The 22,155-nt window shown below is 33.4% G+C and overlaps 2 protein-coding genes and 1 long non-coding RNA gene across 4 annotated transcripts in view; all 3 read left to right on the plus strand.

The window, feature by feature from the left end:
* LOC134846886 (protein chibby homolog 1-like) overlaps positions 1-3,231 on the plus strand; it is a 270,708-nt gene extending 267,477 nt beyond the window's left edge. The window contains exons 2-3 of the mRNA XM_063864300.1: positions 851-1,078; positions 2,910-3,231. Coding sequence (XP_063720370.1) covers positions 871-1,078; positions 2,910-3,076 — 375 coding nt within the window. The 5' untranslated portion in view covers positions 851-870 and the 3' untranslated portion in view covers positions 3,077-3,231. The remainder of the gene's footprint in view (positions 1-850; positions 1,079-2,909) is intronic.
* A 364-nt stretch (positions 3,232-3,595) lies between these two features.
* LOC134846407 (uncharacterized) lies at positions 3,596-5,129 on the plus strand. The gene is made up of 3 exons (XR_010162799.1): positions 3,596-3,769; positions 4,472-4,599; positions 4,851-5,129. It is a non-coding gene; the product is annotated as an uncharacterized LOC134846407 (long non-coding RNA).
* A 6,792-nt stretch (positions 5,130-11,921) lies between these two features.
* Positions 11,922-21,051, plus strand: LOC134845604 (uncharacterized). Of its 2 annotated transcripts, none has more exons than XM_063862586.1 (4): positions 11,922-12,104; positions 12,571-12,669; positions 15,395-15,873; positions 16,415-16,859. In XM_063862586.1, the coding sequence occupies exons 1-4, from the start codon at positions 12,090-12,092 to the stop codon at positions 16,569-16,571; spliced, it is 750 nt and encodes a 249-aa protein (XP_063718656.1). In that variant the 5' UTR covers positions 11,922-12,089; the 3' UTR covers positions 16,572-16,859. The 2 variants fall into 2 exon arrangements, with proteins under 2 accessions (XP_063718656.1, XP_063718657.1); XM_063862587.1 differs by lacking the exon at positions 16,415-16,859 and adding an exon at positions 20,840-21,051 and having other exon boundaries at positions 11,927-12,104.
* Positions 21,052-22,155: the final 1,104 nt, after the last annotated feature.

Raw genomic sequence — 22,155 nt, forward strand, 5'->3', positions numbered from 1 at the left:
ATCCATCTCTAATGGATTTAGTATATAACTGTTACTAAAAACGTATCTAATTGTGGCTTTCTAGCCGTGTTTTTAATAATGAGCACGTAGTTTGGGGATCCGAGACCAGCTATGTGGTTATTTTCGCATGCAAACAAACGCTGATCAAAAGTCGTTTGGCTGATGGCCTAAAAATGGTAACTTAAAGTTAGCTCCTAAACAGACCAGAAAAACAACTGGCTAGGTCAAGATGGTTATAAACGAGTAGGATCAAGGTAACTGACTTCAGCCAGTCGTCATTAGGGTTTTTTTCTACGCTCCGTCACTGTGTAATGTCTGGGCGAATGTTACATGGCTCGAAGTCTAAAAAAAACAGCTGGCAGGTTTTCCCTGTTTTTGAATTCATTTCTCAAGGTTTGCAGTTCCAATTCGCTGTCTGTATGAAGCTCCTGGTAGCCCTCCAATAGCTCAGGTTCCGATTTCCACCCGGAAGAAGGAGAAATCAGAAAAAGGAGAGCCCTCTAACTGTGTTTAGTTCTCTATCATGTTAGAGGTCTCTGGTGTATTCGAGGGAAATAGTTAGAATAAATGGTTAGTAAGTCGGTGTGCGTGTTGAAGAGCTATCTTTTTCAGCCATATGTACCAATTTCTGAATTATGAAATTATTATGTTTTTTTTTGCAGAAAATACCGAAATGCTATTTTTTAAAATGTTGACGGTAAATTTTTCGTCAGTGTACGTAACTGGAAATATGTTTTAGGGTGGTGATCATAAACTGAAGATTTAAGTACCTCAAATATTGAGTCGTTTGTTATATTGAAAGTAAGTAACATTTCAGAATATAGAGTTTTGAGCAAAAAATTTGTTTTAGTTAAATGATATTCAAATAAAATGGGAATATTTGGTACTAATCCTTTTCAACCGAAGCGAGTGCCTGAGCGCAGGAAAAAAGCAGAATCTCTCAATGAGCTATCAGTCAACGAGCCAGATACAAGAGCGGAATTTGAACGAGACAAGCACGAAGCATCGCAGTTAAAAGGAGCAAAATTGAGAACTAACAGTGGGGAACTTGTGTTTCTCAATGGAGCCTGGAAAAAAGGTAACTTATCATGATTTAATTGTATCGACCCAGCAATCCATCTACGATTCAAATTAGTCATAGTCTAGAACACTCAGATTGCAGCAAAATTAGAGTTCTCAATAGAAAGCTTTTGCGCTAAATTACTGTTTATTTAGAGGAGTGGAGATTCTTAAGTAGATACCGTAGGATGGGATTGTGGAGTAAGTTCCCTTCTTTTTTGATTTCGTAGTTTTCGAGGCTGTGAGAGAGGACTTTTTCATAATATTCAAGACGACTCTTTTTAAAAAAGGTTTCTGAAATTTTGCTCTGGAAGTTAAAGCCTTTAATAATCAAAGTATTTTTAATGCCGAATTGTTGGCAATATCTTTGATCTAGGGCAATTTAATCAATTAAAAACGACACCAATTTAGGTTAGTTCGTGTTTGAACTCAGTTTTAATGAGTAATGAACGTATTAAAAACTCTTAAATAGGTCCTGGTATTTTTTTCAGGAAAAAGTTTAAAATGCTCTAATAGCTACAGACATGCAATCATACATATTAATGCGGTTATGAACGCACTTAGATGTATATGCATTTTTTGAGTTCAATTAAAATGCATCTGCTGAAAGTGACCTAAATAGCACTCCTCAAATACAAACGTGGAAATGGCACAAAAAAACGTGAACGATTTCTAGTTTCGAAAGTAGAATTTAAACTTTGTGTTTCCAGCGGAATAAAAACTTTACCGGTTGATCCAGTTTTCTCTAGTTGGGTTAATGTTATCAAAAAAGCGCCAATCATAAGTTTTTTTAGAAACTCAAAGAACTCTAAGGGAATCTATTTTTTTAAATTTAAATTTCGAAAGTTGACATTTTTCAGCTAAGTCAGTTTTTTGTTTACTTGCGTTCATTACTCTTTCCCATCTGTCAGTTGGAAAAGAGTAATGAACGCAAGTAAACTATTTTGGGATATCCATTTTTGGCTGCGTGATCCAAAAATTTTTCTAAAGGCACCTTTGGCGCCAATATATATTAATTTTAGGGGGGAGGGCGCACCAAAAAAACGTGATTTTTTCGGTTAAATTTTTCCAAAAAAAAGTGCTTGAAAACGCTATGCCTCTTTTTCAAAATTTTGTCTGCGGTGCAGGAGTTTTGGCCAAAACAGGGTCTTTTTAGTGCTTTGGGGAGCTCGAAAAATCATTTCGGGCGACCTACAAAAGTATCGACAAAATCCCTTCCCCCCCCCCCCCCCCCCCCCCACGAGAGAAATCCTGCCTAAGTGCCTAGATCCGCTCCTGCCTAAGTGCATTAATGAATGCATTAATATGTATGAATGCACATCTGTAGTTATTCGAGCATTTGAAGACTTTCCTGGTTGCCAAGACCTATATAAGAGTCTTGACTACGTTCATTGCTCTTGAAAACCGTGTTCAAAACACGAATTTTTAAGTGTGGAAATCAACGAAAAACAGAAATACGACATTGAAATGAACAGTTCAAGGTTAATTAACTTTGTTCAGATTCGTTGACCAAAAAGGATATTGCCAACAATTTGGCATTAACTTTATGAAATAGTTCTTTGCACTAGCGATCTCGCGAGCGTAGTTTTATAAGATTCAGACAAATTCGCTCATGTTAACTGAAAGAATTGTCCTTCATTCTTAAGTTTGACTTCAAAGCATGCTCTTTTGCTGCATGGGATTGTATTGCGAGACAAAACTTTTATGGCTATGCGGGTGAGGCAAGTGACTCTTGGCCGGGACGTCCGAGCTCGAATCCCATAGTTGCAGTTTTTTGTAGTCTGAAGTTGATTTTCTTTCCATGTAGATTTTTCCAACTTCTGGCGATCGAATTAAATCATATGTTTCAGTGTCACATGGCGAAGATGAAAAGGAATGTGCCAAAATAGAAGAGGAAAATGCAGAATTGGAGGAAAAGAACAATTTGCTGAAACTGCAGATAGAAACGCTTCTCGATCTTGTCACAGAACACTCGGCCAGTGTACAGACCCTGGAGAAAGAACTTGCGAACATGTGAAAAAAATGTAAAATTATTTGTTGTATAAAATTTGCAGTCTGTATAAATTCTAAACTTTGTAATTAAAACAAATTTGTAATTAGATTTTAGTCTCGGTATACATCTATGTTAGTGTAAACCATATTTGAAATACATCGATTTGCCCCTAACTTTTTTTTTCATTTTCTTCGTTATTTGATTGTTTGCCGATGCAAGCCATGATGTCAACTATTTGGCTTTATTTTTCATCGGATTGGCTTTTGCAGTCCTGACTATGTAATAAATCAATAAACGGATCTGCTTAACAATATCTCCCTCTATGGTACCTACTTAAGAATCTGCACCCCTATCAATAAATACAGTAAATTAGCACTGAGCGTTCTATTGAGAATTCTGATTTTGCTGCATTCTGATTGGTCGAAAAATCGACCATTTTGATCTACTTAACAATCTTTTCCCCTTTCTTGAAAGAGGTGGAGATTGTTAAGTAGATCCTAATCAACAGCATAGCTACTTGTAAAGTATATTTATTTCAGGTCCAAATGACTTTTCATCTGAGGCGTTCTCTGAAACGAAAAGCACAGTCTCTCGTGGACATTCGGGCCAAAGGAGACACAGCTGATCTGAATGTGGACGATTGGTCTGAGCCGACCCTCAATTTAGGCAGCGTGGGTAGCGTCAAGTTCAACTCAGAGCAACACATTTTACAACTTTGTGAGATTCGATTTTGAAAGAACTGTTTTTCAAATTAATGATTGTGTGATTTTAATTTAAAATTCTTTTTGCCTGCTCATTACCCTCAACATACGCATGTATAGTAAATGAGGTGTTTTAGGAAAATCTCTTTGAGAAACCCCTGAACTAAGGTTCGTGTGAGTTCAATTTAAATATGCTGATTTGATTTGTGGAGGATATCAGAAAGTTTATTCCTAGAGCCTTTGAATGGGAAGATTTTATGGGTGCCAGTAAATGACAGCTTTCAGGCCTTTGCAAGAAGATGTAGAACACTGCCCTGCAATCAATATGTTAGACGGCTTGACAGTTTTTTCGCGAAAAAAAAACGGTGATATGTTACAATAGGTGGTAGTTTTAATTTAAACAGCTGGATCGCATTTTTTTTATTTATTTCAAAAGCTAATTTTTTGGCAAATGAAGTGTAAAATTTGAATTTTTGAATAACATTTTCACCTGGCAGACTAATTTATTTACAAAAATTATCTTAGTAAGTAGTACAATAGGTTGAATATGAAATGACTCCAATATGCAAAATATTTCTCAGATTCAATACATGCACTATACTCAAAATTACCACCTATTGTAACATATCACCAAAAAAAACCATGAGAGAAACTTTTTACGCTACCGTCAAGTTCAATATAACGGTGTAAAATATGTGAGATGATGATGGATGTTTAGGCTCCAATTCCTTACCAGATGTCAGTCCTCCCGTAGGAAGTAGATTAGCAGAATTAAAAGAAAGGAACTTGGCGCTGAAACACGAGAACGAGCTGCTAACGTGGAAATTCAATGTGCTTGCAGATATGGTAATATCGCCTTAATTTGAAACTCGCTTTATAAATATTTATTTAAATTAAATATATAAAATCAATGGGACCTGGTAGTGTTTTCAATTGGTTTACTCCGTTTTATGATTAAAAATTGTCTTCGATCTAACCATTATTCAGATGAATTTTAAAAATCTACTTGGTTTTGTCGATTGAAGTTTTTTTTGTTAAATTATGCAGTTTTTTGCAAAATTTTGACTGTTTCTTGTGCACTTAATCCGTTGTTTCAGCTTGTGGAGCATTTTGCAGAAGTAAAGATTTTGAAGAATGAAATTGAATGGAAAGAAGGAAGGCACTAGTAGTGATTGATTTGTCGAACTTCAAACTAACTTAGCCTGTACATTTTTAAGCAGTTGTAAATTTGTATGTATTGAAATATCTATTGCCTTAAATCTATTGTAAAAAGTCGTGAACATTGTGAATACTCTTAGATAGGTCATGGTAATTTTTCATGAAAAATCTTTTAAAATTGGTGAAGGTAGGCAAACTCCACAATCCAGCAGAAAAAAGTAAAGACCGCGAAAAACGTGATTGATTTCTAATTTCGATAATAAATTGAATTTTCAGTTTTCTTGATCCAGTTTTCTCAAATTGGGTTAATTTTATCAAAAAAATGCACTGAAAAAACAAATAAGCATTGTAACAGAAAACAACTTTCAATCATTTCTTAAAGGAAAAAAATCATTGCGAAAAATTTATGAATTCTTTCTAGTTCAAATTTTTTTCCTACTTCCAATAAAACACTTGGGTTTTTCCTTTTGATTCAGGCAATTTGCGGCAATCGAATTAATAGTTTTTGACATGAAATTTTCAAACCCTATAGAAGATATTGTATCCCTGAAATCAAATATGAAAAGATATTTTACCTACGATCATTTCGCAAAGTTCTGCGAGTTATAAATTGTCAAGTTGACCATGGACTACTTTATGCACACTTGAAGATTTTAGTCATAACGCTGAAAGTGTAAAGCGAGTATGCGTGGCGAATAATTCCGCAATTATTTCTAGTTGAGATCAAGCTAGCTAATTGGTCGTAGTAGTTTCGTAGATTCGAATTTTCCTACTTGATCTTTGATATTGTCCACAATTTATATTTTTTCAATTTTTTCCCCAAAAGTTTTGATATGGATTAAACTATGATAAGAATTTGCTCTGATATACGAGAAGTTTTTTTTATTTATGCAGTATTTAGAGCAATGTTATCGTTGATTGCGGTATTTTCTGAACTGGAGTTCCGTCCGATTAAATTTGAGTTCTGTCAATTTCTTTAAAAAAAAATGAAAATTTTCTATTATAGTCTGTTGAAAAAGGATTGTTGCTTTTATTACTCTAGCGAGCTAACATGCAAATTATATAAGTACGCATCTTCTTTTTTTTCTAACCTAACACGCGAAGAAAAAACAGTGTTCATTAAAATTGACTCATCATCTCTAGGTGGAAGATCGAATCCGAGACGTAGTCGAATTTTCACTAATTCGAGGCTTAATTGTACTCTTATTATTGAACTTTATAAAGCCGTTTTTTGTCGTGTTCTCTCTGATGCTGCGCGTTTGTATTTAACATTTTTGAGAAATAGCGAGCTGTAATTTTTAGTCTCCTGGTGAAAGTTTTCTAATAATTGCATTTTTGATCCATATATTCAAAAAATTCACCGAAACGCTGGGGCGATAGAGGGTTTTCAAAATTACAACTCGGAAAGGGGATTGGTTTTGGTGGAAAAGTGATTAACTGGTTCTGAGGGGGAGCGGGCGTGGTGTAATTGTCTGAGGGGCAAACATTGGGCAGGGTTGCTTGATTTAAATCATTGATTAAATCCGATTTAAATTTTGATTTTAATCAGAGGTTTTGTACGATTTAAATCAAAGGAAATTCCATTTTTAGTGGCATGTTTCTTCCGCCAATTACCCGCTAATTATCACCCGCCAGTTCTGTAAAACTAGTTTTTTGTATAACTGTTGTAAACCAAAACTGAAATTGTTTCCATAATTAACTTGATTTCAAAAATTTAACTTGATTTTCTAGCACTACTTTTGGCTTTTCTAAGATACTCGGCAGTTTTCGAAAAATCAGATTAACAATGAAAAAAACTGGTCTAAATCCAAAAAGCTATTCATTTGATTTTTTTCTAACTTATATAGGTTTTTTATGCAACCCTGGTTGTTGTATCCCGACTTAAAATATCACAAGAAAACTGACTTAAACCAAAAAAAATCAGTTTTATTTGGTTTTTTTTTCACAAATGTAAATATAATTTTCTACAACCTTTCTTGTTGTAGCTTTACTTAAAATATCTTAAAATACCACAGCAAATTGACTCTTCTTGTATATAAGTCTGAAAAACGAAAATATTTGAACCAATTTTTCTCGATTCCAAAAAAAAAAACGTTTTCTTTTTAAAAATATTTTTCGTTAGAATCGGATTCTTGACTGAGAAAGCTGCAACCAGATGTATTACTGAAGATTGCACGATGTGTTTTTGTTTAACTAACGTAACATTTTGATTCGCGAAAAACAACTGGATCCAAAGTTTCTTTCAAAATTAAATGATCGGGAGAAAAACTTTTGTGGAACATTCCAGTAAATCTTTCACTTTAGTTAGTAGATGCGTTTGATCATTTCGGAAATCCTACACTGAAAGCAAAAAAAACTTGAATTGAAGTAAATTAGAACTAAAATCTAAAATGAATTCTAAACCATTTCGTGAAACAAAACCAATACTGTATTTATAAACGTAGTACCTTCTATCATAATGAAAAAGAAAAATTTGTTGAACCTCCTGTAAAAAAGTAAAGAGAGACCGACAACCTAAAGCACAACATTGAAATTGCACCTACGCAAACAAGCAAGAAAGCAGCAAAACGAAGCTTCAAATGGGGAAATCACGACGCAGGCACTGCATTTCAAGCTATCGAATAGCAAATGAGACGGAAATAATTGAATCGAAAAAAAAACAGAAAAAAGTCGCCAAACACAGCAGCATTAAAAAAAACTTTTAGTTTTATTGCAAACCCTATGTACAATTATAAAAATGGAATGCGTAATTTGAAGTCAACTTGCGAAAAAAAATTTAGAAGCGATTTTCAAAATAGATAAAAGTCAAACAAGAAACAGACAAAAAAGACAAAGACAGCAAAAGGAACACGAGGGGTAGTTTTCTAGAAAATTCAAAAAGTAAAGAAGATCCGTAAAGTAGAGAAGATTCCCAAACTTAGATTTCTTGATTGAATACTTAAACGGAGAATTGGCACGGCAATTTTTGAGCAGAGTAAAAAAAAACTTCCAAAAAACGGTGCAAGTTTCAAAACTTTAGCTTGTTTGAACAACAAAATTTTTTCTAAAAACACTGGGCGTAGAAAGTTATAAAGATAAGTTTCCAACAACCTGTTGTGTCGATCAAACCTATGACATCAGATTTGGTACGATAGTTATCGAAAAAAGAATTGGGCGTAGCCGGTTATACAGAAGAAATTCACCCAAGCTGTCTGAAGTTTTTAAGAAAATTAACAATTTATCAGTCAAGTTTTGATGATGTTTGAAGTTTGTTTTGGAAGCTGTTCTCAGTGTCGAGTTCGACTTTTGGATCTATTTTACAATCTCCCCCTTTCAAGAATTGAGGGGGAGATTGTTAACTAGGTTCAGTTAGTCGAGTTTCTGACCAATCAGAAAGCAGCAAAATAGAACCATCAATACAAAGCGCTAGTGCTTTTTTACTGAATTTATTTATAGGGGTGGAAATTTTTCAGTAGATACAATAGGGGAGGAGAGACATCTCAACTTTTTTTATATCATTCATTAAAATAGTGATTGGTAATTTTTTTTCAAGCTTGTTTGTCTTCTAGTCCCTTCACTACTTGCGCTAAAATCGCCCCAATTTTGAAAAAAAGAAGTACAATTTAACGGTGACGTACGTTCTGTCAGAAATAGGGGAAATTTTTTTTTCATTAGATGTTAAAACCCTGCGTTCTTCTTTATCATTGCAATTATGAGTGATCACAAATTTTCAGAGACCGTGGCTACCTTGTTGAAACAGTAATTAAAACTTTTGTGCAATAATAAAAAAGCGCGCAATTTTCATGCATCTAAGTTTTAGCTTTGGTGATTTAACTTCTGGCATTTTTTTTTAATCCACACGACTATTTTTTTAGTTGTGTTCTCTTAGAAACTCAGTGAGACTTAAACTGTTAATTTGAAGTGCAAAAACATTATAAGACAGTGATTTTGTTTGCTTCTGTCTGTTTGAAGTTTCTGTTCGGATTAAGATATAAGGTTACTTTTTTGATGAAATTAGTTTAGCCCTATCAGGTAATTTAGAAGCAAAATTTTTACCTAAATTATGAACTCGGAAAAAATGCCAAAACCTTACTTAGTACAAAATCTCGACCTAGTTTGAGTTGTTTTGTTTCAGAGGTTCAAATTAAAACATAGAGTAGAGTAGTGTTTTCATAGCATGTGTTTCACATTCGAAAACTAATCAAATCACACAGTTGATTCATTTTCATTTCATCAAATAAACCGAAAAATGTAATTTGTTTCAAACAACATAACAATAATAAAAACTCGATTTCAGTATTTTTCTAACTCAATAAATCTAGCAATTTTTTGAAATGCATAATTTATACATAATGTGGTTTTATGCTTTGCGATTTGGTACCTGTAAAGTTAGTGTGGATGCCTGAAGTTTATTATAATCCAAATTATTACTTGAAAATTGAGTCTAGTTGTATTTGGTGCCACTTTTGCTGAACTGCTTATGAATTTATTAGCATATGTAGCTCCTTTATTCGTGCTTGTGTTTGTCGGTTGTTAAGCTTGCGTGGCTGAGTGCATAGTGCGTGGGACTCAAAATCTCTTGATTGAAGTAGGTCGTAGATTCGAATCCTACACGTAGCCGAGTTTTTTGCTAATTTGAGACCTATTTCTATTGTTTCCTATTTCGCTTTATAGAGCTGCTTTTTGGTCTTGTTCTCGCAAGTGCTTGCGAAGCGCAGCTTCAACTCTGTGTGAAAAATTTAGCAAATGACTATTTTTTTGTCTCCACTAGTTTTGTACTTTCAAGCTGACCATTCTTTTTTCACTTCCTATTTATGCTTCTTGTAGAACTTACAGATCCTTCATATACTTAGATTTTGTATGATACCAAAAACGTTTTTTCAATTTTGAGGTTTGAACGCTATTGCTATTTCGGATTTTGTACTTGCGAGAACAATTGTCGTGTAATCTGGAACTAAACTTTTTTCCGTTAAAGTTTTTTCTCAAGCCCGTAAGATAATGAACCTGCTTTATAATGACGTCTTCTCAATTGTTCTAACGGTTACAGGTGTGCATCGCGATCCTTATTTTCTGGGTTTTGAATCCCAGCTAGACGTTGTTTTTCGCAATATTTCATAAATTAATTTTATAGGAAAAAATGAATCGTAGAAATACTGTTTGTCTCCTTATTCTTTATTTTTAATGCATCTATTTTAAACAATTTTTACCATCTCTTAAAGTGGTTCTGGTTTTTGTAAATTTACGAGCTCTGACTTTCAACAGGTTTCTTTTGTATTTAAATGGTCTCGGATTATGTTATATCCGCTTAGTCACTTTAGAATATGTCCAATTTTGGTACGATAAAAGGCAATTTATTGTCAACACTTTCAAAAAAATGCCTGACCTGACTTTCAAAAATTCACCATAAAAAATTGTATCTTAGATTGAGTTTTAGAATTTAAGAAAAAAAATGAATTTTAGATCCGCCAAGGGTTTGGACCAACAGAAAACGATAAAAAGGTTAGTTTAATTAGTTCTATCAAAGAAGTCAGCAATTTCAAATTCTAACAAAAAATTATTGTGTACTTACTATTAGTCATCGATATTTTTAGGTTATTAAAATTTCCAGAAAATGGCTCCTTCTGGTGTAAAAGTTTGTGAAATAAATAGTGTGTTTGAAGCAAAAAATAAATTAAGCAAATTTTGTGGGATGTTTTATCAACTTAGAAAGCGTTTTAAAACAAATCAATTGATAAAATATACAAAACATAGGTTAAACCATTTGTGCAATACGGCGTACTTGTTATGCTGATACGGATTTTTATAAAAACATTGCTATTTTCAGAAACGCAATCAGTCAAATAAACAAATTGGAAATCAAAAACGACTTTATACCGTAAAGGAACTCCACGTTTATGAACCACTGAAACTATTAGTTAAAAATTTGAGAAAACAGTCCTCTTCAGAATTCATAAATAAAAATATCAATCAAGCTGAAATTATTAAGGTCAAAAAACGGAAGCTGAAAACTCAAAAACTTGTCATTGATTGCAATATTCTTTTAAATATACAAATATATATGCCTTTATATATACTTTTTTTAAAATTACTATTTACATTTATAATAATTTAATAACACCAATAATTTATAGAAAAAGAATATAGATTAATCTGGTTTGAGTAAATCATCATTCAAATTGGAGTGGAAAGTTAAAATTGTGAATAAAAATTGGAAGATTTTTTAAAACAAATGAAATTGGTTATACAAAAGTCTAAAAAAATGATAGAGGCCTGAAACAGTGTCTAATGGCGATCTACTAAAATGATCTTCATTTTGTAAAAAGAATATATAAATAATGATGAAATGTTAGATATGTTTTAGAAACAAAAACAATTTTTTATTATAAAGAAAAAACGGAATTGTTAAAATTCCAAACAATCACCGAAATTTTCGAGTGTCACAATGTCAAAAATAAAAACTGTTTTTGATATACTGGGCTGCATATAATTTCTTGCGCTAAAATCAAGGCATTTGGTAAAACTTAAACACGTAACGTCGAATTCTTCATCTGCTTATAAGGATGACTTTACATGGACATTTCATTTTTAATATTTAGCATATGTGAGTTTTGTGCCTTGTAACAAATTTACGTCCTTTTGCAATAGGGGGGAAATAGCTAACAAAATCACCTAAAGTTCCAATTAAGTTAACATGATCCCGTAAAGTTGTACTATCGCGACGACAGTTTCCTTTTAAATGACAAAGTATTAATGTATGATTTATCGTATTGTAAGCATCTTCAGTGTGCATTTTGCGTCTAACCAAAAAAAATCACAGTTGATACAAATATTTCGTTACTTTTCAAAGCCGAAACAGAAAACTGTAATTGGCAAGTTCATTTAAGGAAAAACGGGACAGGTATTCAATTTGGGGTCAAAAGTGCTTTTTTGAATTAGTAGCCAGATAAAAATTTTATACTTTACGTTGCGCTTATTGTATTGTTCAATGCTTTTGTAATCACTAAAAGCCGCACGACAGTAAAAAATAATTAAATACATGAAGTTGAGTTATTCTTAATTACGCTTTATTAAATATTTTCTCTTGTTGGTTACTTGAGACCAGATCATTGAACGAACTGACTTTGCTTTTATCACCTTCGTGTATATGAGAGAGAATTGATTGAACTACCGCAGTTTCGAGAATTTCTGAAGCATCAAAAATGAGTCGAGAGCAGGTAAGAAATGTTCGAGAAATTTTTTCAAGTTACTTTTTTTTTCAAGTGCGAGGTTGTTTTAGGTTAGAAAATATAATACAATTTTAATCCCAGATATTCAACAACAAATTGATAACTTTTGTGTCGAGCATTGCATGTTTTTGACTAATTGGCTATTTTCTGGCCTCGCCTGACTTTGTAATGATTTCTGTGCCGAACTAGTACCTCGCTGTTTTTATTTTCAGCGGTCGCATTTGAAAAAAATAAATGAATAAAAGCTTTTAGTTTTTGGTTCTTATCAACTTTTCACATTTCCGCAAGTTGGATATCTTTAATCTTCAACTAGTACCCCCTGTTTGCGAAAGGGGGAGGAGGAGAGATTCGTTACCAGACACAAAATCACATGCTTAACTGTTGGGAATTAATTTTTGGGGAGGGGGTGTAGTTACAGAGCACCTTCAAATTTTTAACACCTTATTTGTTTTAGGCGCCTAACCCGGAATTGCAAGCAAAAGCAGATTCCTTGGAGGATACTGCCAGTCGGGCGGAAGTCGCCCTCGCACTCGGCAGATTGGGCGCAAGAGTGGTGAGTACTCGTTAGAGCGGTTCGCTTTCTCATGACCGAACTCGCGGATAATCGACCCCCTGCCGACCAAAAGGGTTCTCCTTTGTACTAATTTAAGATATCTATTTTTGGCTGGCGGACCCTAAGTTTTTCTAAATGCTCCTTTTTGGCCTGTTTTTAAAAAATATTGTCTGCGGCCCAGAAATTTTGGTCAAAATAGGGTCTTTGTAGTGATTTGTGAGAGCTCGAAAAATCAATTTGGTCGACCTATAAAAAGGTCAAAAAATTTCGAAAATTTTCATCCGGTGCAGATGTTTTTTTCGGCCTTCCAAGTAATCGGCCACATGCGGCGCGCAACTGTTTCTCAATGTTTGCAATTAGGTAACTAGTGGCAAACCTAACATAATGTTGATTGTCTATGATTAATAAGGCTATGGCCCACTTGCGGAATCTCACCCGAATTGACCATCATATAAAAAAATGATTATCTTTCAATTCCATTAGAGAAAAAGGTTTATCATATAAATCAGTTCATGAAGTGTATGGAAATGTTTATTATAATATTTTCATATAGCTACATGCCTTTATTATATAGCTCATCTTTCAAGTTTTTTTCTAAAGGATTTTTTCTAATCTCAAAATCATTTCTATACTCAATTAAATGTTTTCCGGAAAAAACTTTTAAATCCTGGCCAAACAAAACAGTGCACGATTTCGAACCAGTAATTTTTTCAGTAAAAAATTTCTAGCCAAATGAAAAAATTTGTGGTTTTAACTTTTATTTCTGTGTGATTTTTTTGTCGCAGCAGGTAGCCAATCTCTGTAAGCAGCCTATCTGCAAAATTATTTGACAAAATTTTTGTTTCGTGTGTTATCAGCCAAAACACAAAAATACATAACGCGTATTAGAAAACAAATATTTGTGATTTATCGAAAAAATACTTTTTCGATAAATTTTTGACACCATTTTATCAAAATATATGGAATCCGTATTATAAGTATTTCTTCTAGACACTTAGTTCTGATGTTTGATTGTTTTTTGTGACTGATTGTCCTGAAAATTTCGTCACAAGTTTCAAATGGGCAATAACTCTGTTATAATATAACATCTGTAAAATCACGTTTCACTGCATTTTACTGAAAGTGGACGATTTTTTAGCTTGTACTTGGAAAGTGATATAAAATTGGCTACAGTCTTTTTTTCTCTAAGGATTTTGTTTAATAGAAACAATTCTCATGCTTTCTTTTCACTCCTTCAATTTTTGCATGCTTATTCACTTTCACTTATTTTCTGTTCTCATGTATTTATTCATTCTTAAGAAAAAGTTTCAGTTGATGACTTGCAATTCGTTTCCAGAAAATATTTGGCAATGTGTTTTCTGCTTAATTGACCTGTGCTTAAGAGCTACCAACTTTTTTCCGCTTGATTTTTTGGCGTTTTTCTTTACTATTTTGAACAAAAAAATTAAAAATATGTTTTACATTTAGTCGACTAAATTTAACCATTCATTTATTATTTTCTTTTTATGTGAGTTTATGATTCTCAATTTGAAAAAAAAAATGTTTTTTTTTGTTAAAACTATCAAGAAATTTTTGTTGTAGTGTAAAAAAGTTTAAGACGAGTGAATCATGCTTACAGTTTAATTTAGGAGTCTGCAGTAAAGGTTGAAGATTTAGTTGAAATTTATTTTCGAATTGAGAAACATTACGAGGCCAAACTGTGCACTGGATTGGCGCACAATTTTGTATCTGTAGGTTCCTGGATTCCAGAGACAAATCGTTAAACATATTACAATTTTGTCGAAACTATTTCACCTTTGTTTGGTATGAAATCAAAAATCAGAAGTTAATTCGCGCATGTGGCAAAGACGTAACGCACCTGCTTATGAAGACAAAAGTCAATGGTTCAAATTTGGCCAGAAGCTTTTTTTAACTGGAAATTTTCCGCGCGTCAACAAGATTTTGTATGTTTGTCGGACTTCTGTTTGTCTGCTTTTTTGTCGGCTTAGTCACCGCAGCACAAAATTTGGTTAGAGTTTGGAAATTTTTGTTCGAACTAAAAAACATTTCAGTGTATTCCGGTTTTGGCTAAGTATATGAGTTCCAAGAAATTTTGCCTGCTTTATTTTGCTATTTTTGATTTTTTAATGCTGTTTATTAAAAAATTTTAAAATTTGTTTTTTTTTTCATATAAATTCAAGGAATGCACTGGTAACAACCATGCTTGAGTCGAAAAATGCCTATTTTGGCTCGCTATCCGCATATTAAATGCAAATTAAAACCTAATGCGCCCATCAGAAAAAATTCAAGGTTATTTTTCGAAAAAAAATGATGTCATAAAATAGTTACAAAGCGTTGACCCTTTGAGTGGACAAAGGATTGAATGAATGAGTAGGCAGAAAAGCTTCGCCATTACATACATACAATAAGAGTATCAAGGTTTTCTTACCATGACTGCGCAGAATGAAGTATCCAAACTGGCATGCTGATTCTGAAGATCTTAGAGTCCTTCTGTTTTTGGTCCCACCTGAAAGACCAACCAACCCTTATTTTGGCCATTTCTCTCAATTTCAAAAAACTGGAAATTTGAAAGACCAACCAACCCTTATTTTGGCCATTTCTCTCAATTTCAAAAAAATCGGAAATTTATATGACAAGAAATAGTTTCTGTGGCTTATGTGAGCAAGTTTCCATTTCCTAGGTAATCAAAACAGTAAATGTTTAATTGTGATGTTGAATTTTTTAGAGGAAAAACAAGAAGCCTAAATCGGATAGAAAACCAAAGTCATCGACATCAGCCTCAAGTTCTGTTGTCGGAGATGACCTAGACGACGAAGATGAAATAATTGTGGAAGAATCACGATCAGGGAAGGAACTGCAAAGTGCTCAGGATGACTTCGACTTCGACAGCTTCGGCAACACAGCAGACCATAAAGGACCTGTTCGGAACTCGCAAACTGTCAGCGACCACTTTTTCCACCCGGAGCAGTACGAGTCGTTTCACGACATCGAGAGCGCCGACGCAACTGCGGGGGACAGATCGCACCTAGTTGACCTTGACTCGAAGAGTGAAGAGACTGAAGGTCACATTGTGGTGGAGAGTAGGGATGGAAGGGGCAGAGGGGGGAGCGTGCTGGCGACGCACCTAGTGGAGTCGGGTGACGAGACTGATGACGACATGAAGTCGGCCAGGGGAGCAACTTGCTGGGGTTGTTGTTGCAGATGGTTGGTACCTTCACAAATTCATTACCCCTAAAGAAAACTTGTTATATTTTTATATGGATTTTTCAGCGAATAGTCAGCATTTTTTGGAAAAATAAACAACAATTTATACCACAATTTAGAAGAATTATGCCGGATTATGCAAAAAAAATGGCGCGACACAGGTGCGATCAAAAATACATCGCGCCTTTTTTCAGCCTGTCATTATCGTTGTGTGATCTTCACAGAAAACATCTCGAGACAATGTTTTGCAAAAAAATAGGCACCTCAGCAGGCCTAGAATTTTAGAAGTAAATAAATCATTTTAGCTAACTAAATAGTTCCTTAAAAACCATCGAAATAATTGAAAAAAAAAATCAATTAAAACTCCCGTTTTTTGGTTCTATTTTTACCACAAAAGTATCCACGAAATCATTTGTTTTAAAAAAGAAGAAGAAGTTTGAGAATAGGTAAAAAGGTTTCCCAGTTTTGTAGATAACAGTGCTTAGTTTCCATTGCAAAAAAGTTTTTCTATATTTGACAAGATTAAAAAAAAATATTACAGGTTTGATGAGGCCCAAAGTAGTTCGATCAAGTCATTTCTCGTCAGGAGCTTGAAGAAAAAAGACCATCTGGGTTGCAAAATGGTCCACAGTTTTCTGATTCTGGCTTTGATTGCTGGCGGCTGTTACTGTTACAAAAAACATATACAGCGAAAATAACTTTTTTCAGAAATACAGAACTAGAATCCGCTAATTTGAAATGACAAATTATCATTCAACGTTAAAATTAAATGCCATGACATACATGTATGACCACTAAAATTTTCCTAATGCTCCCATCTATTAAAACTTTGCTGTCTGTATTTGGTACTCGTTTAACTAAATTCGCCAAACTCGACTGCTATTTCTGAGCTGCAGCTTATGGGGGCTATTCTCATGTGCAAAAGACCGAACGCTCGAAAATTCTCAACCAATCAACGCCTTTTAAACCGTCAAAAACTCATAAAATTTATCGCTCAATTCTTTCGAATTTTTTTGAATAGTAAAATTTTATTGGTTGACAAAATTTTTGCTCATTCGGGCCTTCCTGCACGAGGGCATCCCCTAGCTTTTGAATAAATTTGCAGAAAATTTGCTAATTTCGATTAACCGAAAAAAAAACTAATTTGAATTTTGAACCCAGGTCTGCAAATGGGATGGTTTGACAACAGATAAAAAAACGAGAAATTGCTTAGAAATTTAACTGAATTATATGGTGCAATTTATTTTGAACAGAGTTCTGCTATAAAGTTGATCATTTTCAGTTTTTTTTTTTGAAAATCAAGAGTTACGCTGAAAATTCCGGGTCAATTTCTGAGAAAACTATATTCAAGTAAGATTCTTATGGAAAACAGCAAAACATAAGACAAGCAGGGGCGGATTTAGGGGGGGGGGGGCGGACGTTTCCCCCCTCAGGGATTCGACCCCCTGCCAACCCAAAGGGTCCCCCGTGGTACTTTTTAGGAAATCCATTTTTGGTTTGGCCAACTGACCTTAAAATTTTAAACTTTTTTAAAAGCGCCGTCGGCGCCAATATATACTAACTTTGAGGGGGAGCGCGCGCCAAAAAAACTCGATTTTTTTTCTTCAAAATTTTCCAAAAAGTGCCCAAAAACGGCTTTTTTGACCAATTTTTTCAAAAATTGACTGCGCGCAGACAATTTGGCCAAAACAGCGTCTTTTACTGCTTTAGGAGAGCTCGGGAAATCAATTTGGCCGACCTGAAAAAATTTTTGATTCTTTTTTGAAAATCAGCCCCCCCCCCCTTTCGAGAAAATACTAGATCCCATCTCCCCAATGCTGTGACAATAAAAATAGCTTCATTTGATAGCCAAAAATTTGTTCTGCTTCAGGGCGAAATAAGGTCTGAGTTTTTGGGTGTTGCATGATTTTCTTCTGCATAAATCTTTATGCCCAAGTTTTTCGCACAAAAAGCTATGATTTCAGAAATGTTGAAAATTTGATTTTTTGACCGTTTTTTTAAACTTTTCTCGATAACTAACCTGCCAAATCTAGTATCATAGGTTGATTCGAAACAATAGATTTGATGAAAGCCTAGATATATAATTTGCAACGGCCAAATTTATTTGAAAAAATTAATGGCTTTCAAAAAAGTTAAAATTTTGAAAAAAAGACCGTTCCTACCGAGCCAAAAGACCGAAAACTACCGAGCCAATTTATATAAACAATCGAGAAATTCGGTTTTTGAAATATTCTCGACTTAGGCAGTTACGATCTGTTTTTCACAGAAACAAACTCTGGATTTCTAAAAGTCAAGTTTTTTTAATTTTTGACCGTTTTTTAGAAGCTTTTGATTTTTCTTAACCACTACCATATCAATTTTATGATGAAAAAATTAATTGAAAGCAACGGTTGCGAAAACTTTTCATCCACAAACGGTGACTCCTATTTTTTTTTTAAAGTACTGTTTTGTCTTTGGACAGTTTCAATATCTCAAAATTTTTTGCTCTTTTCACTCAATTTTATTAGAGAAACAACAAAGGTTTTGGGCAAAATCCAAATTTTGAAAATTCGCGTTTGGTCCAGCACCAGTATAGCAAATTCAAAAAAAATCAATCACGTACCTCCAGTTTTTTGGTGCCCCTACTTATTTTCATTGAGACATGCGAAATTGTTGGTTCATCTATTTTTTTTCAACAAGTTTCATTTTTTTTCAATTTCTCATATTTTTTTAATGTTTTTGTTGCATCGCAAAGACATCTCACGGAGACAATTTTTTTCTAAAAATGATTTAAACGATCCATGGCTATAGTTCTCATAGCTTTCATAGGTACCCCAGTTGATCAAAACTTCTTGTCATAGAATTTCCATATACGAAAAACTTCTTACCATAAAATTGCATTTAATTTCATAGGTACAGAAAAGTATATTTCATTCACAATTATGAAAAAAGAACAGTTAGTTTTTGTATGTGGCTAGAAACTTTCTTCTCGAAATATGTTGCTAGTCGAAAATCGTGGCCTAATTTTTTCGACAGAATAAAATAGTTTGCCAAAAAGAGTTTCAAGTTTGGTTTCGCTCAAAAGATCATAGTCGAATTTGTTTCATTTGCGCGAAAACTTCAGCTTGCATTACGTTAACACAAAAATCACAACTTTCTTCATGCTATTTATTTTCATAACATGTTTATTTGAGCATAGAATGGATATTTTTCTTTTGTGAAAACTTAATTTAAAACTGCTAGTCATATAATTTTCATCTAAAATTTTAACTCTGTGTGTGAAATTCTATGATAAACATTTTCTTATACAAAGTTGTATAAGAAGCATTTTTCATGTATTCGTAAATGTTTCGTCTATCCGGGTAAAAATTTTATGTTGCTTTGATTTTTTTTGTTTCCTCAAAAAACTCAAAATTTGCTCAGACTCAAGCTGCTATATCGGTTTTTTGAAAATTAATATTTTTCAATTTTATTTTATCTACCGACTTTACTTTATCTACAGAAAGGAAGACGAGTTATGCTCATCAATATCAAAAGTTCAAATGGCCCAAAAAACAACTTGATTTGTAGTTATAAATGAATTTTGTAGAATTCTCAGCGGAATAGACAATATACCGTTGATTCAACTTTTTGAAAATGATTTAGTTCATTGAAATTATTCAGAAATTTCAATAATAAAGTCATGAAGTTAAAGAACCATAAACTGATATATATATATATATTTTTGAATATTGAAAGCTGAAAATATACGTATATTTTTATTTTCTTCGAGTTCATCAACGCTTTTCTGTCTGTGGGCTATTTTTCTGATTCTGTTTATTCTAAAAATTGGGCAACAATTCGAGCTTCATTTTTGTTGTGCCTATAATGTCAATATGATTTTTCAAAGCCCAGTTCTTAAGTTTTAAAGCCTTAAGCTTCTGATTGGCTGGTGCTTGTAAGGATTCGGTGCCCTCTGTGTTTTATTATGGTTTTACTTTTTACTTCCCGCATCCAAGTTTAGGCGTAAATAATCGATTATAACGGATTATTATGATGATTTTTTGACAATTATAATTGATTATAATTACCAAAATTAGGTCCTTAAGGGATTTATAATTGATTATAATCGTGATATTTTCCAAGAGATTATAATCTCTTATAATCGATTATAATTGATTATAGTTCTTACTAAAAACCCTTAAAATCAATTATAATCGATTATAATCGATTATAATCTCTTATTTTGCCGGAATTTTCCGATTTTCGAATTGTATCTTATGGGTTATTATTTTTGTGTCAATAAGAAAATCTCTAAAAGAGAGATCTCTTGAACACTTTGGTTCATCTGAACACAAAGTTTTACCACGAAACAAAAGTTTCACAGAGATCCTTTCATATGACTGGAAAGGTTCTCGCGGTAGATGAAAGATAATTTTTCCGAATCAATCATGAAACTAAATCAATTTGCTGATGTTTTGGTGTTTATAAAAGCTTAAAATACGCATCATAAAACAACTCTAATAGGGATGAAATGGAAAAAAAAAACTTATAAAAATGAATTAATTGGAAAATTTTGAAAAATTTTCTCTCATTTTTCATAGGAACCAACGTCCACAAAAACCATAAAATATCAGCAATTTAGATGCAACTTCGAAGACAAAATGGACAAACAAACGATTATAATGGATTTTTTGCAAAACTAATGAATTAGAATTTTGAATAAAAATAATGGATTATAATCAATTATAATCGATTATAATTCTATCGAAAAATAGACGAATAAATAATCGATTATAATGGATTATAATTAATTATAATTTGATTTGAAAAAAAAAAGATTATAATCGATTATTAATTGATTAAAATCGACTGTTTCTCAATTTTAGCGAGACTGGTACTAAAATTGTAATATAATCGATTATTAACGCTTGAAACTGGATGCGGGTTCCTGCTTGCTTTTTCATTTCTTGTTCAATGTGGTTGACTAATCTGGTTGTTGTTTCAGTTTATGGAGATTGTTCTGTCGGTAAGAATCAAACTGAAATTCTGCATGGTTTTGTTCACCATCAAACACAGAATCACGACGAACAGATTTAATAACCCCTTAATTGTCTTAAAAAATACGAACAAATGTATTAGAATATATTTGTACATAGATTTTATAAATTGTACAGTTTTTATACAAAACAGTTATTGAAAATAAATTTATGATACTGAGTTTTTAGATTTGCCAAATTGAAATTTTTACGCAGCGTGTATAAAACAGCCGAAAAGTTAAATCATATGAGTGAATTTGGAAACTTTCGTAACTGTTACATAATTGATATATAACGATTCCATAACACTTACGTATTTTCGGCTGGATGACATTTCGACTGATTTATACGTCGGCTGATTTATAGACCGCCCGGTGACACTTTAGTGAGTGTGGGTCAAATGGTTAGGATTTGATCTCTTTGTCGAAAAGTCGTCGGTTAAAGGCTTCTTTTGACCCCTGCTTGTTGCTCGGTGTTCAGTAAAGAAAAATATCGCTTTTCAAAAGCAAAAGTTGCAAGTAGTTCTTTAGCAGCGGAGCAACCACTGTTCTCTCTAATGAGCTGAACAGCCTAGGAGCGGACCTAGAATTCTCTTGAGAGGGGCGGCTTTTCAAAAAATTTTTGAACATTTTGTCGAATTTTTTTAGGTCGACCAAATTGATTTTCCGCCGAGCACTCCCAGAACACTATAATGACCCAGTTTTAAGCAAAAAGTTTCGAAAAGTTTGACCAAAAAAAAATTGCGTTTTTTCGGCGCGAGCTTTTTTTCAAATCTAGTATAAATAGGCGCCAAAGGTGCCGAGAGCACCTTTAAAAAACTTAGGGTTGGTTGGCCTAAAATGGATGTCATAAATAAATAACAAAAGGGAACCTTTGCTTGGTCAGGAGATCGAATCCCTGAAGAAGCAAAGCGTCCGCTCCCCACCGGCCCACCAAATCCACCACTGGAACAGTTCGTATATTAATTTTTTCACTACAGATAAAAAGTGAAGCGAACGGACGCACATTAATTAAGCGTGTATACGATAAAAAGCCTGGCGTAAGAAAAAGGGGTAAAAATCAGCATTAACAAAAATGGTTCAACTTGAACAGAAGTGTGCGAGATAATCTCGGGGGAAGGTTTGAGGAAAAAAAATTTTATTGACTTTTTTGAGTGAAAACTTTTTTCGACTTTTTTTTCAGCCGTCCTATTTGATTATCCGAGCTCCTCTAAAACTTTATGAAGACACAGTTTTGCCCAGAATTTATACGCGGCGGACGAATTTTTGAAAAATGGCCACAAATG

The sequence above is a fragment of the Symsagittifera roscoffensis genome, chromosome 5 (genome assembly GCF_963678635.1).
Source record: "Symsagittifera roscoffensis chromosome 5, txSymRosc1.1, whole genome shotgun sequence".
Lineage (NCBI taxonomy): Eukaryota > Metazoa > Xenacoelomorpha > Acoela > Convolutidae > Symsagittifera > Symsagittifera roscoffensis.